The following is a 24637-nucleotide window of genomic DNA, read 5'->3' on the forward strand; positions in this document are numbered from 1 at the left end:
CTTATGTGGGACGATTTTATTTCTTTTCTCATGGGGCTAACAGCTGTCAGGCAGGTAGTTGTTAACTACCTGCCTTTTTCTGCTTCGCGCCAGCTCTAACAGCTCCTGCTGGCGATTCTACTGCTTCACTTCAACAGGCTGCTCTGTTGACAGGGTGTCACTGCCGACATCATGCTGATTGACAGCCGGCTCCCTGCAGTGGGGAGCCAGCTATCAATCAGTATTACATCAGAAGTGATGTCCCATTGATAGAGCAGAGCAGAAGAAAATCAGCTGCTTTGTCTATGTGGCAATATTGCAAGCCGCAGGTACGGTCCTTGACCGATCTGAGCCAGCAGAGATCAGCGCCGGATACAACAGGCAGGTACTTGGTAACTGCCTGCCTGTAAGTTCTCTAAAAAAAGATAAAATAGTCCCAAATAACCTCTTTAAATTTCATAGGGTTAAAAAATGTTTCAAACAAACCTATTAAAAAAAAAGGCACAATCCTTATGTATTAGACATAAAAATTATATTTCTTTATTGAGGGTTTTTTATTTTATGATTATATACATATTCCTTACACAACACCCATATATAATACTTAGAACAGCATTTCCATATTTCCGCTTTCCGTTGAATCATACTGAAGATCCTAACAGATTTTCTAAGTAGCGATAACAGCAAGTCTGCACTTTTCATCCAAATCCAGTACTGCAAAATAAATAGATCATAGATGACTTTTGGTAGTAGATATATTTATGTCCATTACTTATTTAGGCTATGTTCACATACATTGAGTCCACTAAAGTATGCAATAGGGGAGATCCTCCTGTTGCCCGCCAGCAAGAGCTGCGACATCTGCTGCTGTATAGGCATACAGTAACACACATCGCCAACAGCCTACTATTGTATAAAGGATAAAGAAGCAAAAGAATAATATTTTGGGAAGTATTTGGTCAATGCTTTTGCTGTTGTTACATTTTACGGAGAAGTTACTCTTTCATATGGGTCACAATGTCTGTAATGCAAATAATCTGGAAAAAAAATCACTGTTGTGAATGTAGCACATGCGTTATGTGGTTACATGGGCTTTTTTCTCTTCCTTTTTCAATTATGTATGGGGATTTATGTATTAGGGAACAAATGAAAAGACAAATCTATTTTTTCACATATCTGTAGAATAAACTATTACTCACATATTTCTAAAAAGTTTGATCATTCAAAAAAAATAGATCACAGTTAAGTAATGTTTGTAAATATACAAAACTCGGCATTACTTATCCATTGACGCCCCCTAGTGATCCATCACTGCCTTCCTGCGGCCCCTTGGTTTTGTTGATCGGGGAGCAGTGCTGATGTCCCGTCTACTACAGCCAATCACACGTGCTTTAAGTAATGCTTATTTTGTTATTTACAATCTAAGGCTATGTGCCCACGATGCAGAAATGAAGTAGATTTTTCCTGAGCGTTTCTGAATCTCCTTGGCAGAAAAAAAGCATGCGGATTGTACATGCGTTTTTTCTGCCAGTGATAAGCGTTTTTCAAGCGTTTCTGCATGCGTTTTTTCAAGCGCTTTTCCAAGCAACCGGCATGGATTTATAGTGCGTGACCAACTTATGCTGCTTTAAATGCAGCATCAATAGTAAAAAAAAAAAAAAGAAATTGAAAAGTAAAAAATAAACGTTGCGTGACCATCACATGACTAAATGACGTCACCGCAGCTCCTTTCAGAACACCGCAGGACACCAATGACAGAGAAAGCCACCGGAGAGGAGACCGGGGCCACCGGAGAGGTAAGTATAATGTTTTTTTTTATTTTTTACGTTTTATTTATTTATTTTTTTACTAATGGTCTCCTCTTCTCCAGACCCGGGTACCATACGCGCATTGAACCTCATAACATCCGCATGCATACATGCATTCAGATGTTATGCGGTTCAATGCAAGTCAATGGCCGCGATTACGCACAAGAAATGGTTGTGCGGCGGATTTTTCCACAATGCGCAGCTTGTGCACAGCACATGCAGATTATCATTGGGAAACATGGCAGACAACTTAACATGCGTCTTTAATGCGTTTTCGCGGCGGAAATGGCGCCGTGGAAATGCATTAAATCCGCATCGTGGGCACACAGCCTAACCCATTTTTTCTATTTAAATAGACATCCACTTTAAATCATTAAAGGGGATTTCCACTCAAAACATTAAAATTAGTCTCATCAGCAAGAGTTTAGTAATTGTTTCTTTTACTTATATACTTACATTTTTACTGTTTTGGTTTGATCACTTTTTGTTCAGTTTTTTGCACAGTTGGCATAAGGAAGTGAATTCATATTAATTGCCACTTTTGAATTGGCTTTTTTTTCAATTTCAAAAATATTAAGTGTAATTTTAAGTAATGGGGGTGTCACTATAGAGATATAACACTGAAAGTGGATTATAATGCCCTGCTGAGCTCTGACATCCGCAAGTAGTCACTGAGTAAAATACAGAAATAAAATAATCACTGGTACTTATATAACCACAAAATGACAAAAATGTTATGGTACATAACTAAGAAAAAAACACACAAATACCACCTGCACACAGAAACGAAGTATATACAATAAAATAGATGTACGTCCTGCTCATCGTTATTGGCACCCATGAAGTTTAAGTACATAATGTGGAATATTGTATAGAGCACTTGTGTTAAATACAAAAGAGTAAATGATGAACAATAATTAAAAACTGAAAGCAATGGGAGGGAAAAATAGAAAAACCTAAAGCTTGCTGTGACACTGGTATTGGCACCCTTTACATTAATTTAGTATGGAAACACATTTTGACTCTCCTGTGGTAAATCACAAGAGATTCACCTGTTATTAATTGTCGTTGCCTGTGTGACATGATTTAGAGAATGAATGATGACTTCAGTGTTTTAAGAAGCCACATGGTAGGCCCTGTTCCTTTGTCACAATGGTGAAGACAAAGGAGCTGTCTGAGAACATCAGAACTGCTATTATTTGCAAACACAAGACTTCCAAAGGGTATACGGTCATCTTTAAACACCTTGGTATCCCAGTTTCAACAGTGAGCAAGGTTATTAAGATGTTTGTCAAGTATGGGAACCATCAAGAAGCTCCCTGGACGTGGGGGAAAGGAAAACTGACAGATTTCTTCAAAGGTTGGTGCGAATGGTGGAAAAAACACCATGTCAAACATCCAAAGACCTGAATCACCACTCCCCACGGCCATAGTCCCGGCGTGGAGAGCAGTGAATCTTCTAGCAGCTCATCTCACCGTGTGAGAGCGCATGGCAGTGACGTCATGCACCCTCACACGGTGAGATCAGCTGCTGGCAGCACAACAGGACGCAGCGCTGGAGCAGAGGCAAGGTGAGTAGATTCCTTTTTTTTTTTTTTTTTGTGTGTGCAGCGTGATGGGGATGGGGGTGCCATGCATACCAGGATGGGGGATATGCATACCATGATGGGGATGAGGGATGAAGGGTGCCCTGCATACCAGGATGGGGGATATGCATACCATGATGGGGATGAGGGATGAAGGGTGCCCTGCATACCAGGATGGGGGATATGCATACCATGATGGGGGATGAGGGATGAAGGGTGCTCTGCATACCAGGATGGGGGATATGCATACCATGATGGGGATGAGGGATGAAGGGTGCCCTGCATACCAGGATGGGGGATATGCATACCATGATGGGGGGGTACCATGCATACCAGGATATAGGTTTGGGGTGCCATGCATACCAGGATGGGGGCCACATATAACAGGAAGGGGGGGCATATATAACAGGATGGATAATATCAGAATTGGGGGACATTACCCCTATAACCGTGTCAGCAGCAGACCCCTCCGCCATAACAGTGCATCATGACCACATTTTTTGCTTCAAATTTTTTTTTGTTTTCTTCCTCTAAAACCTAGGTGCTTTTTATATTCCGAAAAATACAGTAACTTTAGTACATTTCCATTTATTTGTGAAGATATTGTACATTCTATGAAAAAAATTAAGGTGCGCCAATAATGGTGAGCAGCACTGTATCCAGATAAAATGACTACCATGCGGTCCTCGTGGAACTTGATAAAATAAGTTTCAGTCTCAGACTAGCCAACAAAATATATCACTAACGCGTTAACACAACCAACTTCAAAGTCTCTGCATTCAGGTCAAGATGAAGCAGTCCGCGATAGTCACTAATGTTTATAGTTGATGATATGAACTCTTAGTCTTACATTGTGTTTGAATGCTGCATCTCATATGACTCAATGTATTTATGCTGATAATTCTATTAAAATGTTGGGGCAAGATATCCACAAACAACATACAGCAGGTGAAATAAGTATTGAACACATCACCAGTTTTCTAAATATATTTGTAAAGGTGTTATTGACATGAAATTTTTACCAGATGTTGGTAACAACCCATCCAATCCACACTGGCAAAGAAGTCAAACCATAGATATCCATAGGGAAAAAGTATTGAACACGCTTATTGAAATTTATTTAATACTTTGTACAAAGCCTTTGTTGGAGATGAAGCTTCAAGACACCTCTGGTATGGAGAAACTAGTCACATTCATTGCTCAGGTGTGATTTTGGCCCATTCTTCCACACAAACAGTCTTCAAATCCTGAAGGTCCCATGGGCTCCTTCTATGAACTCTGAGCTTTAGTACCTTCCATAAATTTTCTGTTGGTTTCAGGTCAGGTATTTGTCTCCTTGTTGATCAAAATAGTGTTAACTAAAAACCCAATGTTATTTACATGTAATATTTATTTACTTACTGCAGGGCATTTGTCATTTTTTTTTATCCTATGTAATAACCGATTGTTTGCTCTTTTGATCTACATGTCTCACACTGGTAACTCCCCCTTTCATGTAAAATAAGCTTTGGAGGCAGATTCTCATGCAGATCAGTGTATAGGTCTTAACAGCACATTTACATATAGGAAAGACATGGATTTCTCTGAGATAACATGTCAGATCACAGATTTCAAGGTATCATTTTATTCAGCTTCCTATGACCTACATGCCATTATAGATGGCTTAGGAGGGTTGATCCTACTGACAGATTCCATTTAAGTCGAAAGAACAATAAAAAAGTTGTGGCTCTTTAAAGAATGGGATGAAATTTCAGCACATCGCCTTGCCAGAAATGGGTTGATACAGTTTGTTTGTCCCAACTTTCTAAGAAGCAAATTCCAAGCTGACAATGAAGACGGCTGCATTTCCCATGTTACACTTTCAAAAATGAAGGTTGTAACTAAATAGAGAGATCCCAATATCGCCAATATTTTTTTTTATTTAAAAGATAGCATTGGCTGCTGCTCTAACTTGACTAATTTACTCTGACATAACCAATTTTACATTTTGGATGGAAACGTTCTTAAAATAAATGACTTTCACTATTCATTATGATGTTTGGTACTCACCTTACTTCACTTTTAGCTTTAACTCTTGCTGTTTCCGATATAACTTTCTTCTGGAGTACAGATGGCTGCACGTGTACAACACACCTAAGTGACAACATGTTCATGTCATTCAAGCAATGATGCAGACGTACAAATATGCATATTATTTCTGAAGCCTTACCAGCAGGTAATAGGACCAGATATACTTTCAAAATGTGAGGAAAGTGAATGGAAACCACAAATGGCAGTGACATCGTGTAGGAAAATGTGCCAAGGGCTTCAAAATAAGGAAGTGATTCATAGACTGTGTAAACTGCAAGAAGAAAAAAGGAGGTTATATTTTCATTCATCTTAGTTGCCTAACATTAGTGCTTACAGTGCCTTGAAAAAATATTCATACCCCATGAACTTTTCCACATTTTTGTACGTTACACCCACAAACTTAAATGTAATTTATTGGGATTTTATGAGCTATCCAACACAAAGCAAGTATTTGAACCTACGCTGAGGGGTTTAACGATCGTGATCGCAGAGGGTGCGACTGCAACCGGGCCTGTACTCGAGGTGGGCCTGCCGATAACAGCGTCTACTGAGGACATACATCCAGCTGAAGTGTGTTGCAGTGCAGGGATCCTCCCGCTCCCTGAGCTGCAATACACGCCGACAGCGAATAAGAGGCCGACAGCTGATGGCGTGCCAGGCATTGGCGTCACATAGTAGTGACGTCATGTATCGCCATGACAGGCATGCCAGTGTCAGCTGCCGGCCTTTGCACCAGCTACAGAAGAGGATGTTGCACATTGTGGGATCGGAGGAAGGTAAGAAGAATGAGTTGAGGGTTGTTTTTTTTTAAAATGCAAAGGCAGAATGGGGGACATGTATGCCAGGGAGGGGCCCAGGATGCGGCACATTTATATCTGGAAGGGGCCCATGGAGGGGGGCCAATACTATATAATGAAGGGGTAGTGAACACATACAGTTGAAACCAGAAATTTACATACACTATATAAAAAGACACATATGCATGTTTTTCTCAATATCTGACATGAAATCAGAATAAACCTTTCCCATTTTAGGTCAATTAGGATTACCAGAATTTTTTATATTTGCCAAATGCCAGAATAATGAGAGAGAGAGAATGTTTTAAGGCATTTTTATTACTTGCTGCAAAGTCAAAAGTTTACATACACTAAGATTACTATGCCTTTAAATAATTGTGGACTGCCCATATGATGATGTCATGTGTTTGGAAGCTTCTGATTTTTTTTTGGGAAACAACTGAGTAAACTAGAGACACACCTGTGGATGTATTTTAATGCACACCTGAAACACACTGCTTCTTTGTGTAGGAAAGTCTAAATAAATCAGCCAAGATATCAGGAAGAGAATTGTGGACTTGCACAAATCTGGCTCATCCTTGGGTACAATTTCAAGATACCTGAAAGTGCCTCATTCATCTGTACAAACAATTATACACAAGTAGAAACAAGATGGGAATGTCCATCCATCATACCGCTCAGGAAGAAGATGGGTTCTGTGTCCCAGAGATGAATGTGCTTTGGTCAAACATGTGCATATTAACCCAAGGACAAAAGCAAAAGACCTTGTGAAAATGATGGTGGAAGCTGGTAAGATTGTGTCAATAACCACAGTGAAATGAGTACTGTATCAACATAGGCTGAAAGGCCACTCTGCCAGGAAGAAGCCATTACTCCAAAAGAAACATAAACAAGCCAGATTAATGTTTGCAAATGCACTCAGAAACAAAGACCTTAATTTTTGGAGACATGTCCTGTGGTCTGATGAAACTAAAATTGAACTTTTTGTGCATAATGACCATCATTACGTTTGGAGGAAAAAAGGAGAAGCTTGGACCCTAAGAACACCATCCCAACTGTGAAACACGGGGGTGGCAGCATCATGTTGGGTTGTTTTGCTGCAGGAGGGACTGGTGCACTTCACAAAATAGATGGCATCATGAGAAGATTATCTGGCAATACTAAAGCAACATCTCAAGACATCAGCCAGGAAGTTAAAGCTTGGGTGGAAATGGGTCTTCCAAATGGACAATGACCCGAAGAATACTGCCAAAATGGTAAAGTGGCTTAAGGATAACAAAGTCAATGTTTTGGAGTGGCCATCACAAAGCCCTGATCTCAATCCTATTGAAAATTTATGGGCAAAGCTGAAAAGGCTGCGAGCAAGGCAACCTACAAACCTGGATCAGTTACACCAGTATTGTCAGGAGGAATCGGCTCAAATTCTGACCAACTATTGTGAGAAGCTTGTGGAAGGATATCCCAAATGTTTGACCCTAGTCATTCAGTTTAAGGGCAATGGTACCAAATACTAATGAAATGTATGTAAATAGTGTTGAGCGAGTATGTTCTATTAACTCTTTCGCCGAGTATGCTCGGGCCGAGCTCCAAGTATTTACAGCTGCTCGGTGATCTGGTTGAATCGCTCCCGTGTGCATGATTTGCAACTGTTTGACAGTTTTATTACATGTGAGGAATGTCTATTTCTTACACATTCCTCACATGTAATAAAGCTGTCAAACAGTTGCAAATCATGCACACGGGAGGGATTCAAGCATATCACCGAGCAGCTATAAATATTTGGAGCTCGGCCCGAGCGTACTCAGACAGAACATACTCGCTCAACCCTATATGTAAACTTTTGACTTTGCAGAAATAAAAATGCCTTAAAACATTCTCTCTCTCTCTCATTATTCTGACATTTGGCAAATTTTAAAAATGATGGTAATCCTAATTGACCTAAAACAGGAAAGGTTTATTCTGATTTCATGTCAGATATTGAGAAAAACATGCAGATGTGTCTTTTTATATAGTGTATGCAAACTTCACTGGTCCCACCGTTGTAAGACGGGACGTGGTGTGAGTAGCCAAACTGCTGCTGGGTTTCTTCAGAATAAGTTACCCTGCCAGCCGCTGTTTAATTGTATAGGTTGCATAGTCTGTGAGGAATACAACTTTAGCTCGGCATCTCTGTGTAGGCATCAGAAAGACGTATCCAGAAGGGGGATCTGTGCCCCATCACTGCAGGGGGAGGGATTCCTGCTGGCCCCACCCCCTTACCAATGCTTAGGTCTGGAGTTTGCCGGTGAAGAAATCCACTGACGCAGAGGAGCCTCGGCTCTTCGTCATGAGACTGAATAATAGGGACGAGCAACAGGGAAGCATGGTAAGAAAGCCAGCAGAGGAGTGAAGTGGAGAACAAAGGCATTTTATAGAAAGTGAGAGAGGGAAGGAGAAGGAAGGACAGACTTAGAGCTGGAAATGGTGGTATAGTACTAAGTATGAGGGGCTCACTGAGGAGGATGGCCCATGTCAGTCAGAAATTACAATAATCTGCAGTAATACTAAGCATGTAGATAAAATACAGCTTTGTAATAGATTTCCCTATTGTCAATGCAAGTTAGAGGCTTGGCTAACTGTAGTTAGTATTCCAGTCAAGTAGGTGGTGCTGCAGCTTTGACACCATGGCTTGATTGGAAGTGGCGGCAATCAGTAATTTTGTAAGTCAGTTTTCAGCATCATGCTGGCTGCGAATTTAATCAGGGGTATGTTCACCACTGTATTAACATACGCTATAGCGCCATGCCCCTGGTTTAGGTAAATTGGGCAGACAGGTTTCCATAACCACGGCAGTAATACTAGCCACATAGTAGTCCTATCTGGAAAGTAGCAACCGCCCATTGAATACAGACTTGACAACTCACTTGGTACATCAGAGACGCTGCAAGAAGGGAGAGACCTTGCCGACTTCAGGAAAAGTTGTCAACTTTGACCTGGGTAGAGTACATTAGAGCAGAGGGAAGGAGCAGACCATGCCAGTCACTCTGGCTCTGTACTGGCAGTAGGCACTCACACTACAGTCTAACCAGCCCATGTGCTAAGAATCGAACATAATACCTTCTCCAGTATCTGGCGGGTGAAGCCAAATGTGTTCTAAGAATTACAGTCTTTGTGTAGGCCAGGCACTTGCAGTAATCTAAACCTATGTGTTCTTACGAAAACCCATCTACCTCATATAATAAAGTGAGTAATTGCAGCATATGAATTTTTACTGTGCTGTACCTTCAGCTAGCAGTGATAAAGGATGAACTGGAATCCATAATGTATGGTAGAGCCAGGTTAGAGCTGGGTAATCTATTCCTATTGCCGATAACAAAAGGTATGGATATCTGAAATGAAGAACAATACAATCCGTCATGTACAATAGAGTCAGATCTATTTATTGATGTTCTAGAAATAATTGATATTCATTTGTTAAGGAGCTTAGATCGTTTTTCAATCAAAGTAAAAATATCTCAGAGGTGGAATTGGAGCTCATTCACCCATGTTTTGCAAAAGAAGACGTTCATCAGTGGATACCGATACGAGAAACCCAACAGAGCTGGCAATGCGTTTGTACGTCTCACACCTTTAGGGTCAATGGAGAAAAATGTGTACATGCACAATCCGATCCCCTTAGCTTCTGGTCATAGGAACCCTTTTCTGATGTTTGTGGTGGCAAGACCCTCACTTCCCAGCATTTATACACTAGATATACTATAAAGTCTTGGTTCTGGATAAGAAAATAAAAATGGCTGCATACTATGGAATGATGTTGGCTACCAACTTTGAATAATTATCTATGGATGTTATTGATAAAGTATCCTAACAAAATTATAGTTCATCAATTTCTAAGAGGACAAAACAAAGCTGAAAAGCGCTCTGGCTGCACCTCGTACTTTCAGTAATAAGTTCAGGAAATCTTCATTTTTTTTTTTTGCATATGATGAAAACAGATGACACATGGAGGATAAACATGGACACACAGACCCAAAATGGATGAAAATCAGATCCAGCACACTGATGAAAAATGAACCAGGTTTTTAGCGGACGAGAAAAAAGGGGGAAGTGTGATTTCAGCTTCACTTTAAAAAAAAACAACTTATACCAAATTTATAAAACCACATGAAAGTTGAGTTGACCTTTGTGGTCTTAAAGCAGCAGTGAAGCGCTCAGAAGAAGGAAGATTAGCGTTGTAAACTTTCCCGTCAAAAGGAGCTCACTTGGATTCTCAGCTACAGTGCTGGCCAAAAGTATTGGCACCCCTGCAATTCTGTCAGATAATACTTAGTTTCTTCCTGAAAATGATTGCAATCACAAATTCTTTGGTATTATTCTCTTCATTTAATTTGCTTGCAAGGAAAAAACACAAAAGAGAATGAAGCAAAAATCAAATCATTGATCATTTCGCACAAAACTCCAAAAAAGGGCCGGACAAAAGTATTGGCACCCTCAGCCTAATACTTGGTTGCACAACCTTTAGCCAAAATAACTGCAAACAATCGCTTCCGGTAACCATCAGTGAGTTTCTTACAATGCTCTGCTGGAATTGTAGACCATTCTTCTTTGGCAAACTGCTCCAGGTCCCTGATATTTGAAGGGTGCCTTCTCCAAACTGCCATTTTGAGATCTCTCCACAGGTGTTTTATGGGATTCAGGTCTGGACTCATTGCTGGCCACCTTAGAAGTCTCCAGTGCTTTCTCTCAAACCATTTTATAGTGCTTTTGGAAGTGTGTTTTGGGTCATTGTCCTGTTGGAAGACCCATAACCTCTGAGGGAGACCCAGTTTTCTCACACTGGGCCCTACATTATGCTGCAAAATTTGTTGGTAGTCTTCAGACTTCATAATGCCATGCACACGGTCAAGCAATCCAGTGCCAGAGGCAGCAAAGCAACCCCAAAACATCAGGGAACCTCCGCCATGTTTGACTGTAGGGACCGTGTTCTTTTCTTTGAATGCCTCTTTTTTTTTCCTGTACACTCTATGTTGATGCTTTTTCCCAAAAAGCTCTACTTTTGTCTCATCTGACCAGAGAAAATTCTTCCAAAACGTTTTAGGCTTTCTCTGGTAAGTTTTGGCAAACTCCAGCCTGGCTTTTTTAGGTCTCGGGGTAAGAAGTGGGGTCTTCCTGGGTATCCTACCATGCAGTCCCTTTTCATTCAGACGTCGACGGATAGTACGGGTTGACACTGTTGTACCCTCGGACTGCAGGGCAGCTTGAACTTGCTTGGATGTTAGTAGAGGTTCTTTATCCACCATTCGCACAATCTTGCGTTGAAATCTCTCGTCAATTTTTCTTTTCCGTCCACATCTAGGGAGGTTAGCCACAGTGCCATGGGCTTTAAACTTCTTGATGACACTGCACACGGAAGACACAGGAACATTCAGGTCTTTGGAGATGGACTTGTAGCCTTGAGATTGCTCATGCTTCCTCACAATTTGGTTTCTCAAGTCCTCAGACAGTTCTTTGGTCTTCTTTCTTTTCTCCATGCTCAATGTGGTACACACAAGGACACAGGACAGAGGTTGAGTCAACTTTAATCCATGTTAACTGGCTGCAAGTGTGATTTAGTTATTGCCAACACCTGTTAGGTGCCACAGGTAAGTTACAGGTGCTGTTAATTACACGAATTAGAGAAGCATCACATGATTTTTCAAAGGGTGCCAATACTTTTGTCCACCCCCTTTTTTAGGTTTGGTGTGGAATTATATCCAATTTGGCTTTAGGACAATTCTTTTTGTGTTTTTTTCATTGAAGACAAATTAAATGAAGATAATAATACCAAAGAATTTGTGATTGCAATCATGTTCAGGAAGAAACTGAGTATTATCTGACAGAATTTCAGGGGTGCCAATACTTTTGGCCAGCACTGTAAGTCATTTTGCAGCCAGTAATGATGCAACATAGAGGTTAGAACGTTTAGAAGGAAAATCTGTTTCAGTGCAAGAATACTTTACATCCTCAGAAGATGAATCTTACCTGATAACGTCCCACAGATTCCAGAGGAAGAAGAGAAAACACACTATACATTTGCTCTGCACTTCTTCTTGGCTGCTGACTACCAGAAACAAGATGATTAGTCTTTCTGTTACCTATAAAGGAGAGCAGTGTATGAATGCACCATTCCAATAGGCTGGCGTTCACAGAACTAGTAAAATGCTCAATTGCCCAATTTCCTGGAGAAAATATGACATTTGAGAACAACTTCTAAGGGTCATAACCACCATGTGGAAAATTTACTGAAAATATCTTCCTTTCCTTTTTATCAACATTCGGCACTCGGGTACAGAGGTAACAGTTGCACCCAGGTCTTTGGGGTTTGGGGAACCCCTCTACCACATATGAAGATACCAATGCTTGTAAATGGCACATAGTAGGGGACGGAATCTGTTACAGATTTTTCATTGAGGCACAGGAGCTCCAACTTACTAAATTGTATTGAGCACATTCTGTTTTTCGTCTTCTATATATAGAGAGCTAACAAATTGGCGTGTAAAAAAAGGAAGTTGTGTGAATGAGGCTATAGGAGCCGCGAAGAGCTGTATGCATGGTACAGTCTGAGTGCTCTATTATGACTTTGTGCAATTCGGAGACGGTATGGAGCAGTAATTCTGCCGTTACATGGCACATCAGCAAGACAAACACAAATGTATTAAACAGTTAAATGTCTACCTGAAAAAATCTTGGCAGAAATGATTGTTGCTCTAAATCCATTAGAATATGGAGCAGCTCCAGGACAGAGATTAACTGGCAGGCTTGCATTACTAGTCCAATTGTATAGAACGTATCTGCAAAAGAATCTGTTCACAGTAGATTTTAGAATAGAAGTGTTAGGGTGCTTTCACATTGCACTTTTCGACACGTTCGTGGGTCCATCCGGGCTTGTGTCCGAACCCCTCCACAAAACGGTGATGCTGATGGGGCCATAGACTATAATGGTGCTGGCAGAGCGAACGTGCTCTCTGTCGTGCATCATTTTCAAGAGTATGCACCTACTGGAGGCGGACACCAAGAGGCAGTCTACTACGTAACAACACAAGTGTTTCGCACATGGCCATCATTATTGTCAATAAAGTTTTAACAAAGGTAAATTACAGAAAGTATTCAAAACAAAGCAGTTTTATTGAACACACAACACTAAAAAGAGACCAAAACTGCACTGTAAGGAAAGACGATAAAAACGTAGGTAAAAAAAAAAGCACTAAAAACACAATGAAAAAAAAAAGCAAATTTACCTTATTTACGCTGTGTTCACACAGTAAAAAGGCCATGTTTTTCTAGCGTTTTTGAAAAATCGCATTGAAAACACACTGCAAACGCATTATGTGAACACAGCCTTGGTGTAGAAAAAATGCAGCAAATACTCCTCCATGGGAACTTAGCCTAAAAGAGAATCATGTTGTGGCAAATATTTAAATGAGAAAAAGTACAAGCAACTGTATAACTTCACTAAAGTTGATTTTAGCAATATATCTTGGCAATAAAAAAAATAAATGTTATAAAACTCAGAAAACTTTATAATATAAGCATATGGCATTTAAAACCATCTCGGTGGTGGAAAACTGACAGCTTGTTGGAATTCTCTGGAAGGTGATGATGTGTGAAACTATAGCATGCACGCTCTAGGCCCGATGGCCTGTACCCTCACTCCTCCTTCAAGGAGTCCTTTTTCCTGTATACCTAAACAACGTTATGATGTAGAATTAGTAGACGGATGGCCAAGTTTTTTTTTTTAAAGGGAGTCTGTCAGCCCAAACTGACTGTATAAATTAAGCACGCAGCCTTGTGGGGGATATATCCCCTATAAAAATTCCACTCCTCATTTGTGTAAATACTTTTATGACCAAAAATGACAAAAGTATTCTTGGAGTGATACCTTTATTGGCTAACCAGAAAAAATATATGTATGCAAGCTTTCAGAGCACAGAGGCTCCTTCGTCAGGCAATTTGTAATCCTGCCTGATGAAGGAGCCTCTGTGCTCTGAAAGCTTGCATATATATATATTTTTTCTCATTAGCTAATAAAGGTATCACTCCGAGAATACTTTTGTCATTTTTGGGCATAAAAGTATTTACATCGATTTTTCTGGCTAACACGGTACCACAATATAACTTTGTATTGTACATCACTCCTCATTCAGAACTCCGCTCTTCACAATCATTTTCTATCCATGGTTAGAAAACGTATCCATTATTGTTGATGGGGCTGTTCACATGTCCATGTTTTTTTGGGGGGACTGAGTGGTCTGCAGAAATTACGGGAACATGTTCATTTGTATTCGAGTCACGAATCAAAATGATGAATGTAAGTCTACGGGTCCATGAAAATCACGGACAGCACATGGATGGCATGTGCTGTCCGTAATTAACATTGTAATGGATAGGAGAAGATTTACAGCTTATTTACTTTTGCATCAGTTGACATCATTGATGAAACACTGATGGTAAAAACTGAAGAACTGACAAAATACTCTTTACTCTACTGCTTTTAGCATACATGAAAAATCACTGATGTCTGAATTAGGCCTTAGGCTATGTTCACACGCTGCTTTTTTTCCTGCACTTTTTTCTGCAACCAAATGGCACAGTCAGACGTTCCCATAAAATGGTAGATGAGACAGAGATCGGATTGCAATGCACTGACTGGCCGGCGGCAGGTCTCCTGACCCAAGCGTGATAGCTTCATGTATTTCTATGCAGCTGTCAGGCTCAGGTTAGGAGAACCGTCGGCCAGTCCGTGCATTGCAGTCCGATCTCGGACTGATTTATATGGATGTCTGAACGCGCCCAAAACCTGATCTCTTGACAGTAAAAAAGCTCTGGCCAAAGTACAGGTTTTGCTGCATTTTTTGTTGCATTTTTTACTGCGTTTTTCAGGATCCCAAAGTTCAGCTTTGCCTCCCCCTTGCAAGCATAAACAATGCATGGTATTAGGCCACTAATGAAAGATGTGAAACCATAAAACATTTTTTGGAAAAAGGGCAATTTGATCAAATTTTTTAGGGGAACAAGTTTTTTTATCGCTGAAAAAATAATGACTATTCTGAAAAAAGCTGGATTTATGTATGAAGTGCAGCCATGAACTAAGATTGCATGAGTTCATGAAAAAATACACAATTGCCAATGTAAAAACAGTGAGGGAACACAAAGGTTTACACTAGCACATTGGTAGGGTATTGAATTTACTTTAACACATAGCACTAATTAAATTATCACTAATTTTCTAATTATCACTATGCTTGGAGTCAAGAGAAACAATAGGATTGCGTTAAAAAAAATAAAGTGCAAATTACGTTGCAATTAAAAAATTACTAACGTCCATGCTCATGTGAGGATACCAAGACATTATGGTTTATACTTGGGAAAATCATTAAAAGTAATTTTTCACATCCTTCTGTACCTGCGTTTTTTTTCACCAAAAACGCTGTAAAAACCGATAGCTGTGTTTTTGCTGCATTTTTGCACTTACACATTGCTTTCTATGGGTGAAAAAACCCTGAAAGAAGTGACATGCTGCAGTTTTCAACACCACAGCAGTTTTCTATTTCAGTCAGGAAAAAAAAAACAAGCGTGTGCATGAGATTTCTGATCTCATAGTGTCTTCTCGTACTGTAAAAAGCAGCTTTTAATTTACATAAAAAAACACAGCAAAAGAAAAGCTGCAAAAACATAAGTTGTAAACATAGACGTACAAAACTGCTGTGTCAGGTGCTGGTCCTCTGTTTCTAGTCACTCTTGATGTTCATCTGTAAGGTATCCTATGCTCTATTTTCTGAGGGACACATAGGAGAGAGGGGAGACACTGAGCGTGAACCCCTCTGTATGGCGGGGAAAGAGAAAATATCTGAAATACTAAATATCGCCAGGCTCAGTGTTTCTCTCACTATCATATGCTGTCCTGATAAATAAGACCATAGAACCCCTTATAATATTAGGAGCAGAGGCGGGCTCGGTCGGGGGGGATAGAGGGGAATATGTCTCCCCGGCTAGTCCCCTCGCAGCTGTTTAGGGCCACCCGGCAGCTCTGTATCTTTAAATATAGAAGACTGGTAGCAGACGCGCCCATACAGCATGCTGTGCGTGCTGCATCCTATCACATAGCACGCCTGGTTGAGGAAGATTCCCGGCTGTACATCTTTGCATTCAGGACCTGTGGTGCTCAGTGCTGGCTCCGCCTCCCTCCTGTGCGGTGCTCAGTGCTGGCTCCGCCTCCCTCCTGTGGGGTACTTAGTGCTGGCTCCGCCTCCCTCCTGTGCAGTGCTCAGTGCTGGCTCCGCCTCCCTCCTGTGCGGTGCTCCGTGCTGGCTCCGCCTCCCTCCTGTGCGGTGCTCAGTGCTGGCTCCGCCTCCCTCCTGTGCGGTGCTCAGTGCTGGCTCCGCCTCCCTCCTGTGGGGTACTTAGTGCTCAGTGCTGGCTCCGCCTCCCTCCTGTGCGGTGCTCAGTGCTGGCTCTGCCTCCTTCCTGTGTGGTGACAGGATTCAGGCTATGCATCACTGTGTACTGTGGCGGGCTGGGTGGAGAACTACATATTCTAAAAGGTCTGCTAACATGTATATTATGAAGTGAAGGGTGTATGTTACCATGCATATTATGAGGAGCTGGGGGGGGGGGAAGTCTACTATACTTTACACTGTGTGTGTGGGGGAGGGGTTTTAGACTGTGTACCCGGACAGTAGAAGTAGAGCCTTGTGGCTCAGACTGGCCTCAAACTCGGCCTCATGGGACAGCTGCAGGGGAGCAACAAAGAGATTCACTTCCTTAGCTTCTTAAAGTAGTCATCCTGAATTAACCGGACACAGGTGTTTGGAGACGGAGGGCGATCCCACCTCCACGGGTCATCGGGGTATCTCTGTCTCCCCTTGTCTACTTTTGGACATTAGCCCCAGTCATTACCACATTGGTGGCACTGTTAATGTAGACGCTTGAGACGGCCACTGGGGGTGTTGCAGGTGTTGAAGAAGCCAGAGTGAAACTTTTCGGTTCCTGGGTCTGTGTGCCTGTCTCCATGGTCCGAGACGGCTTCTGGGTGTCGGAGGGCTGGGTAGACGTTGGTAGGTGTAGCTGCTGATGATGTTCCGCCCGTTCGAATGCCGCTTCCTCTTCCCAGCGAGCGGTCTCCTCAGCTGAGGAGGGGCGCGTGACACCCACGGCATACCAGCCTTTTCTACACCAGACCTTCATAAAGTTTACTTTTTCTCTGACATGTAAAGTATGCAGGCGGTACGGCAAATCCTCTGAGCATATTGAAATCCACCACCCTCCTCTCGGTGCACTGCTCCTCGAACTAAGCCCGCCTCTGGCCCGACAGCCATTCCCGCGCGAACTCATCAGCCTGCATGCACTCCTCCACCACGTCCGGTAGCTCCCTCGGCCATCAGAAGCTGAGGGGGGAAGACTCTGAGCAGATAGGGGGGTCCTAACACCCGTTGTCCCAGTCAAACACGTCGGGCGTGGACCATGGTGGTGACTCGGGTGCTGACAGCGGGATAAAAGCAGACTGAGGGGCAGGCCGTGGAGCGGGGACCGGCCGCGTGATGGGAGCTCTCAGGGGAAGCAAGGCGGGAAGGGGAAGCTCTTCTTCCTCTTCGGCCACCTGAAGGGATACAGATGGCCCAGGGGGAGTGCACCGACCTGACTCGCTGATCCAATCTAATGGCGGCATCCCGTCCTCCCCGTCCATCTGGGTCCAATAGGTCACGCTGATCTTGTGCTGGACCAGACCCAGCTCCGGTCTCGGTATGGCCTCCCAGCATGCGGCGGCCAACATGGGGACTTCTTCCGCCTCCTCCAATACAACTTTCCCGGCTGCGGCCCCCGGGGTTGTCACATAGATTAATTCATCATCCAAGGTACAGTCCATGTCCTCCGATCCTTTAGTATAGCACACTGTGTGGCTCATTTTACTCCATAGCAGCTCCCTCAACACGTCCACAAGCTCACTGTGCTGGAAACAATGGCGCCGGCCAGTCACTTCTGGTGCGCCTCCCACTCGATAAACCCCGCCTTTCCGGCGGTCGCACCAGTAACGCGGACAACATCTCCACAGTCACTCCTCCGGACTCATCCTCTTGACCCGCCCCCTGATCTTGTTGTCTCTTACCAGGTGAGACCTCTCTCCTCCTGGTACCCCCTTTCTTCCGTATGGCTCCACCTCTTCTGGGCAGGATCTTAATCCTGGAACACCTTGTGAGGGGTGGCCGTCCGGTGCGCCGTACTCGCCATCTTCGCACCTTTGGTCTCTTACCACGCCCACGATGGGCCGAACTTCTTCTCCTCGGACACGCGGTCGTCGCCATCTTGGGAACCACGTTGCTGTCCGCCATTTTGGAAAACACATCACCATCCACCATTCTGGCACTTACATCACTATTCACTTTTAAGGTACTTAATTCTTCTTTTCTGTCACTTAACTTCCCGCCATCCACCATTCTGGCGTCGCCATCCACCATTCTGGCATTTTTCATCTTTTCCTTCACCTGCAAGGTACTTGTTTCTTTCCTCTTTCTTGGTTTAAGCACTTTCTTTATTTTCTTAATTTTCTTCCATTTCTTTACTTTCCAGGGCCTCGTATCCTGGTCGCAGCACCACTTGTAGAGCGGAGCATCCAGGGCTGTTACAATCACGCTGTGTGCCAAAACTATATTCTCTTCGCCCAATGCCCCCTCTACTATTAAGGACTGAGACCGCAGTGTGTGCTGCTATGGAGGATTTGCTGTACTCACTGTTACACCGTTCGTGGAACTGAAACTGACTTCAAGCAAGAGAGGAGGTCGCAGATCCAGGTTAACAGACTCACTTTTACTGTGCAATTCTTCCATACATGGCTGCAGTATACAGATCAAGTCAAGTTCTTTGGTTAGTGAATCTCCCCTCTAAGAATATAGAGGCCTTGCTTTGAGCACCTCTGACAGGTCATGAGCGTAGGACTGTGCCGGCGTCCAGATTCTGTCTCAAATGTGTCCTCATTCTGTTCTGATAACTTGCACTAGTAAAACACTTCTTCACTGCTGCTACTGCAGATGGAGTCTGTTTTCCTTCCTGCTCAGTCTTCCTCCACACTCTGTCTCTCTATGTTCATGGGACAGAACCTACACCGGTCCTGTGCAATCGGGTATTGAACCCAGGAATGAGGTGGCCTGACACAGGTCTCCCCTATCGGCAGTCTCACTCTGCCTACTGCTCCTCACTACTCCCTAGACTAGACTGTCTGCAACCCCGAAATGATTTTCTATAAAAACTGCTCTAATGCTGTAACTCCTCCCAGCTAGTGATGTAACCTCAGTATTAACTACCTAGTGTCTAAGCAGTGTAGTGTACTAAATCCCTATCTCTATTGTATAGTTCCCCCTTCTGGGCAGACCTCCCGCACCCCAGGGATGGCCCTAGTCAAAGCCTATAGGAGAACCGGCATACAATAATCAGCCATAGGGATTTCACACAAGAAACACTTTTATCACATAAATAACCATCAACACATATAACAATTATTAATCCCATCTTCAACTCGACGTCTTCATCACCCCCAGCCCCCTACAAACACTATAGTGCTAAAAAAAACTGTATACCTGGCAAAAAGATAGTTTAACCTAAGCATTATTGATGTGATTAATACAGTTTGTACAGCGCTACCTTTGAATACTTTGAATACATTTTTTTTTACAAATATGAATGTTACGAGCAATCCTAGATACATTATCAAGCAATCATCGTTTTTTAAAGCCTTGTTACCTCTGCTGCTTTATGCAGCCTGAGGTAAGCAACTTAAAAGATGGGCTGCCGAAACTCGTGGGCTACTGCTGTATGTGTTCCCCCCAGGCTGCTGAAATTTGCCAGTCAGCCCCCTGTTGGGAGTTACAGTATATGTTATGTAAAGCTCAGGGAACACATGTAGAGAATTATGTACATAGAACCCTATGAGGTTATTTCTCATTTATAGATATATCTCCAGTATGTTTGTAAGCAGCGGTACTCTCCGATATGGGCTACACAGTACAGAATATCCTGGAGTCTTTTGTTTCACACTGTTTTATTCTGTTTTTTTTTTCACAATTACAAGTATGTTGTGAATATCATTACATCCAGACTAATATGATCATTTATTTTGGTAAAGATATTGTCAGAAGATTATAAACAGTTAATCTGCTCGTTCTACATTGGCGCATGTGATGGAAAACAAAACTTCTGATATCACTTGATTAGAACTTTAAATACCTTTTCCAAAGAAAAGCAGCCTGGCTGTCATGTTGGTGAAAATCCAGGAATGGCCACAGAATTGTATAAGGTAATAGACAGAAAGATAAGTCTTCATCCTGGACTCACAAATACAGAAAACAACAATTATGGATTCTATAAATTGGCTCATCATGATTTCATTCTCATTTAATCATATAAGGCTAACAAGGAATAATTCTGGCCCAAAACTCACAATTACTGTAAGGCATTGGCATGTGCCACTTGGGAATTTATTCCCATCATATCCCTTAATGCCAAGAATTTATGTAAACTGACCACTATAGTTCCCACCAAAGTACTTTGGCACTAGTGTTGTGACATTTCCGGTCATGAAGTGTACCATGCCGCTAAGTGTCCTTGATATGAGCACGAAATGGAACAGGCAAAAGTCATTTACTCACTGCTTCCCATATTCTTTCTATTTTAACCACTTGCTGACTTAATCTTTCTGAATGCCAGCAGTTTCCCCCCTGGATCTTGAATACATGAGGGTAAAGTGCAATTAGAGACATATTCCAAAATATGCTAAAGTTCCTTATAGGTGAAGCTGGAGTAATGTTCACGAACCACCATGGTGTTCTTAGGAACTCGCTAAGGAGTACCTCCAGAAGATAGCAGCAGCATCAATCTAATTATAGGGATAATTGTGGGGTTACAATGGGGAGGGGGGATATTTTGTCCTCTATGGAAACTAGATTGGGAAGTAATGCATTACACGTTAATCTTTGTAGTTTTGCATGCTTGGGTTACAAAGATAAAACACATTGTTACAGGTTCACATGTGTAAGGAGAACGACGCTTCTAGGAAGTGATCCTGTGCATTGCTCTCCAAACAATTTGGCAAAGTGCCTGTGAGCTGCAGCTATTTCTTGTTTTTCTAGACCCGTTAATCTAGGCCACATTGGACAGAAACCTATAACTCCTTGAATCACATTTATAAATGAGAAACTAGAAATAATAACACTTTCCATTATTTACAGCTGCAACAAAGGGAAAGTTATACAGGCGTACCTATTAACAGGGTGCCAACTGTTCTTGATAAGTTTGTTGTGAAGAAGTGCTCTGTTTCCTGAGATCTCACTTCCAAGTTAAGCAGAGTGCAAATGGGATTTCTTTAGGAGGGCATCCGCTTCATATCCTAGGAATAGGAGTCACCACCTCCATTGCTTTGTAATGTAAAAGCAAGATTTCAGAGATGTATACTCTTGAGTCTCTGCGAAGCTTCACTGTACTGCTAGTGATTGGGAGGAGGAAGAGACGCCCCTCAAGCATGTTGAGCTTCCTCCTACTTTTTCCTTTCCCTCTTTTTGTACTAGTGTTCAAAGAAGTGAGTTTATTGTTTCTTTCTCTGTTTTAACAAAAACAACACAGTGAGCAGGAAACTTTACAGGGTTAACAATACAAACAGGGCTACTCTGGGAGTTTGGATGCCTCAGAAACAAGAGGATTATCTCTTTCCCCAAAAGAAAAACTTTTAATTAAAATGGTATGCTGATTTCTAGTGTCTGAGCAAAAGAGAAATCTAAATCAAATCAATATTTTGTGTGACCACAATTTTCCTTCAAAACAACAACAACGCATCAATCATTTTACAGTGGGGAAAATAAGTATTTGATAGTCGGCCGATTTTGCAAGTTTTCCCACCTACAAAGAATGGAGAGGTCTGTAATCTTTATCGTAGGTACACTTCAACTGTGAGAGACAGAATCTAAAATGCAAAACCAGAAAATCAGATTGTATTTTTACATAATTAATTTGCATTTTATTGCATGAAATACATTGGTGTGAAAAAGTGTATGTCCCCCTCCTGATTTCTTATTATTTTGCATGTTTGTCACACTTATATGTTTCCGATCACAAAACAAATTTAAATATTAGACAAAGAGAACACAAGTAAACACAAAGTGCAGTTTGTAAATGAAGGTCTTTATTGTTTAGGGAAAAAGCCTACAGGACCCTGTGTGAAAAAGTGATAGCCCCCTAAACCTAATAACTGGTTGGGCCACCCTTAACAGCAGCAACTGCAATCAAGCGTTTGTGATAACTGGTAATGAGTCTTTTACAACGCTCTGGAGGAATTTTGACCCACTCATCTTTGCAAAATTGTTGTCATTCAGCCACATTGGAGGGTTTGAGCATAAACTGCCTTTTTAAGGTCATGCACAAAAATCACAATTGGCTTAAGGTCAGGACTTTGACTAGGCCACTCCAAAGTCTTAATTTTGTTTTTATTAAAGGGAATCTGTCACCCCCTGATAGATATCAGACCTCTAAATTGGGCATACAGGTTATAGAAAAGTAAATCTATATATATCTGTATGGCCCATAGTAGAGGTTTGATACAGAGAAATCTGTTTTAATCAGCTCTGTTTTGCACAGGCTTGGCGTCCGGGGGACGCCAAAAAATCCTCACCTATCTTCTTAGTAATCCCCGCCTATGTGTTTATTTATCATATTCCCCCCTTCCCTGCATGTCACAGGGCCCTGTGACATGCACTGGTCTCCCCCACTTCCTGGGCATGCGCAAAGTGGCGCTCACATAGAGCGCGCTTTGTTCCCTCCCGGTCCAGTCTACCTGTGCACTGCACCGCAGGATTCTATTGTGCAGGCGCTAGGGAGTCAGTGACAAACTGGGCCTAGAGGGAACAAAGCATGCTCTATGTGAGCGGGACTTTGCGAATGCCCAGGAAGTGAGGGAGACCAGTGCATGTCACAGGGCCCTGTGACATGCAGGGAAGGGGTAATATGATAAATAAGCACATAGGCGGAGATTACGAGGGATTAAATAAACAGGTGGGGATTTCTTGGCGTCCCCCGGACGCCAAGCCTGTGCAAAACAGAGTTGATAAAAACATATTTCTCTGCAATCAAGCCTCTACTTTGGGCCATACAGGTATGTATAGATTTACTTTTCTATAACCTGTATGCCCATAGTAGAGGTCTGATGTCTCCCAGGGGGTGACAGACTCCCTTTAAGCCATTCAGAGGTGGACTTCCTGGTGTGTTTTAGATCATTGTACTGCTTGCAGAACCCAAGTGCGCTTCAGCTTGAGGTCACGAACAGATGGCCAGACATTCTCCTTCAGGAATTTTTGGTAGACAGCAGAATTCATGTGTCATGGGTGTATCGAGTGTGACAGTCGCTCTAGATCCGGCTGTAGAAGGTCACTGCGCTTAGCATTGCATACGCCTTCTTGATCCTCTCATCTCTGTAGTGTAGTGATATCCTTCTTCCTTTAGGACCCAGCAGCGACCTCCACCTTCTGCTGCTAATTGACACACCCTTGCTTGGTAGTTAAAAACTCTCAGTGTCTTCAGAGAATCACCGGTGATAGTTCTATGTTTCTCTGTCCATGCCTGGAATACTAGTAGGTGGCTAGTTTCTTCTTCCACTACCTATTCCACACTTGTCCATGGGTTTTATTACTGATCTACTGGTATTTGCAGGCAAGACTGTGGTTCTGGTGGTTGTAGATAGGTTCAGTACGTTGCATTACTGGCACTTCCGAATGCCAAGACTGTTGCTCAGGTATTTATAAATGAGATCATGAAGCTTCACGGGGTTCCCTCCGATGTGGTGTCAGAACGGGGAACCCAGTTTGTTTCTAAGTTCTGGAAAGCTTTCTGTACTCGACTGTGGGTGCAGCTGTCCTTCTCCTCTGCCTTCCATCCTCAGTCGAATGGACAGACCGTGTGCACTAATCAGAATTTAGAGACTTTCCTCAGGTGTTTTGTCTCCGAGAACCAGGAGGATTGGGCATCTTACTTTCCGTTGGCCGAGTTTGCTATTAACAATCATCGCCAAGAATCTACCGGCAGGTCACCGTTCTTTGGTGCATACGGTTTCCATCCACAGTTTGGTACTTTTAGTGGGGGAGGAGCTTCGGGAGTTCCTGAGGAGGAACGTTTTGCTTTGTCGCTCTCCTCTGTGTGGCTGGGAGTTCAGAGTAATTTGAAGATCATGGGAGAAACAAACGTATGACTGACAGAAAACGCTTGCCAGGTCCGGACCTATGTGTGAATGACTTTTTGTGGTTGTCTACCAGGAAAATCAAGCTGAAGGTTCCTTCCTGGAAGCTGGGACCTAGATTTATTGGTCCCTATAAAATAACCGCCGTCATTAACTCAGCAGCGTTTCGTCTTG

General features: G+C 42.4%; 1 protein-coding gene across 2 annotated transcripts; it reads right to left on the reverse strand.

Annotated features, from left to right (window-relative positions):
• Positions 1-489: 489 nt before the first annotated feature.
• Positions 490-21778, reverse strand: HACD4 (3-hydroxyacyl-CoA dehydratase 4). Of its 2 annotated transcripts, none has more exons than XM_073666252.1 (8): positions 21505-21778; positions 20473-20570; positions 12934-13061; positions 12241-12353; positions 9502-9608; positions 5583-5714; positions 5423-5506; positions 490-693 (listed from the first exon to the last, which is right to left on the reverse strand). In XM_073666252.1, the coding sequence occupies exons 2-7, from the start codon at positions 20567-20569 to the stop codon at positions 5424-5426; spliced, it is 660 nt and encodes a 219-aa protein (XP_073522353.1). In that variant the 5' UTR covers position 20570; positions 21505-21778; the 3' UTR covers positions 490-693; position 5423. The 2 variants fall into 2 exon arrangements, with proteins under 2 accessions (XP_073522353.1, XP_073522399.1); XM_073666298.1 differs by lacking the exon at positions 490-693 and adding an exon at positions 706-2458.
• Positions 21779-24637: the final 2859 nt, after the last annotated feature.

Source organism: Phyllobates terribilis, unplaced genomic scaffold, assembly GCF_046119375.1.
Source record: "Phyllobates terribilis strain yellow unplaced genomic scaffold, ASM4611937v1 Scaffold_1__5_contigs__length_1240528914, whole genome shotgun sequence".
Lineage (NCBI taxonomy): Eukaryota > Metazoa > Chordata > Amphibia > Anura > Dendrobatidae > Phyllobates > Phyllobates terribilis.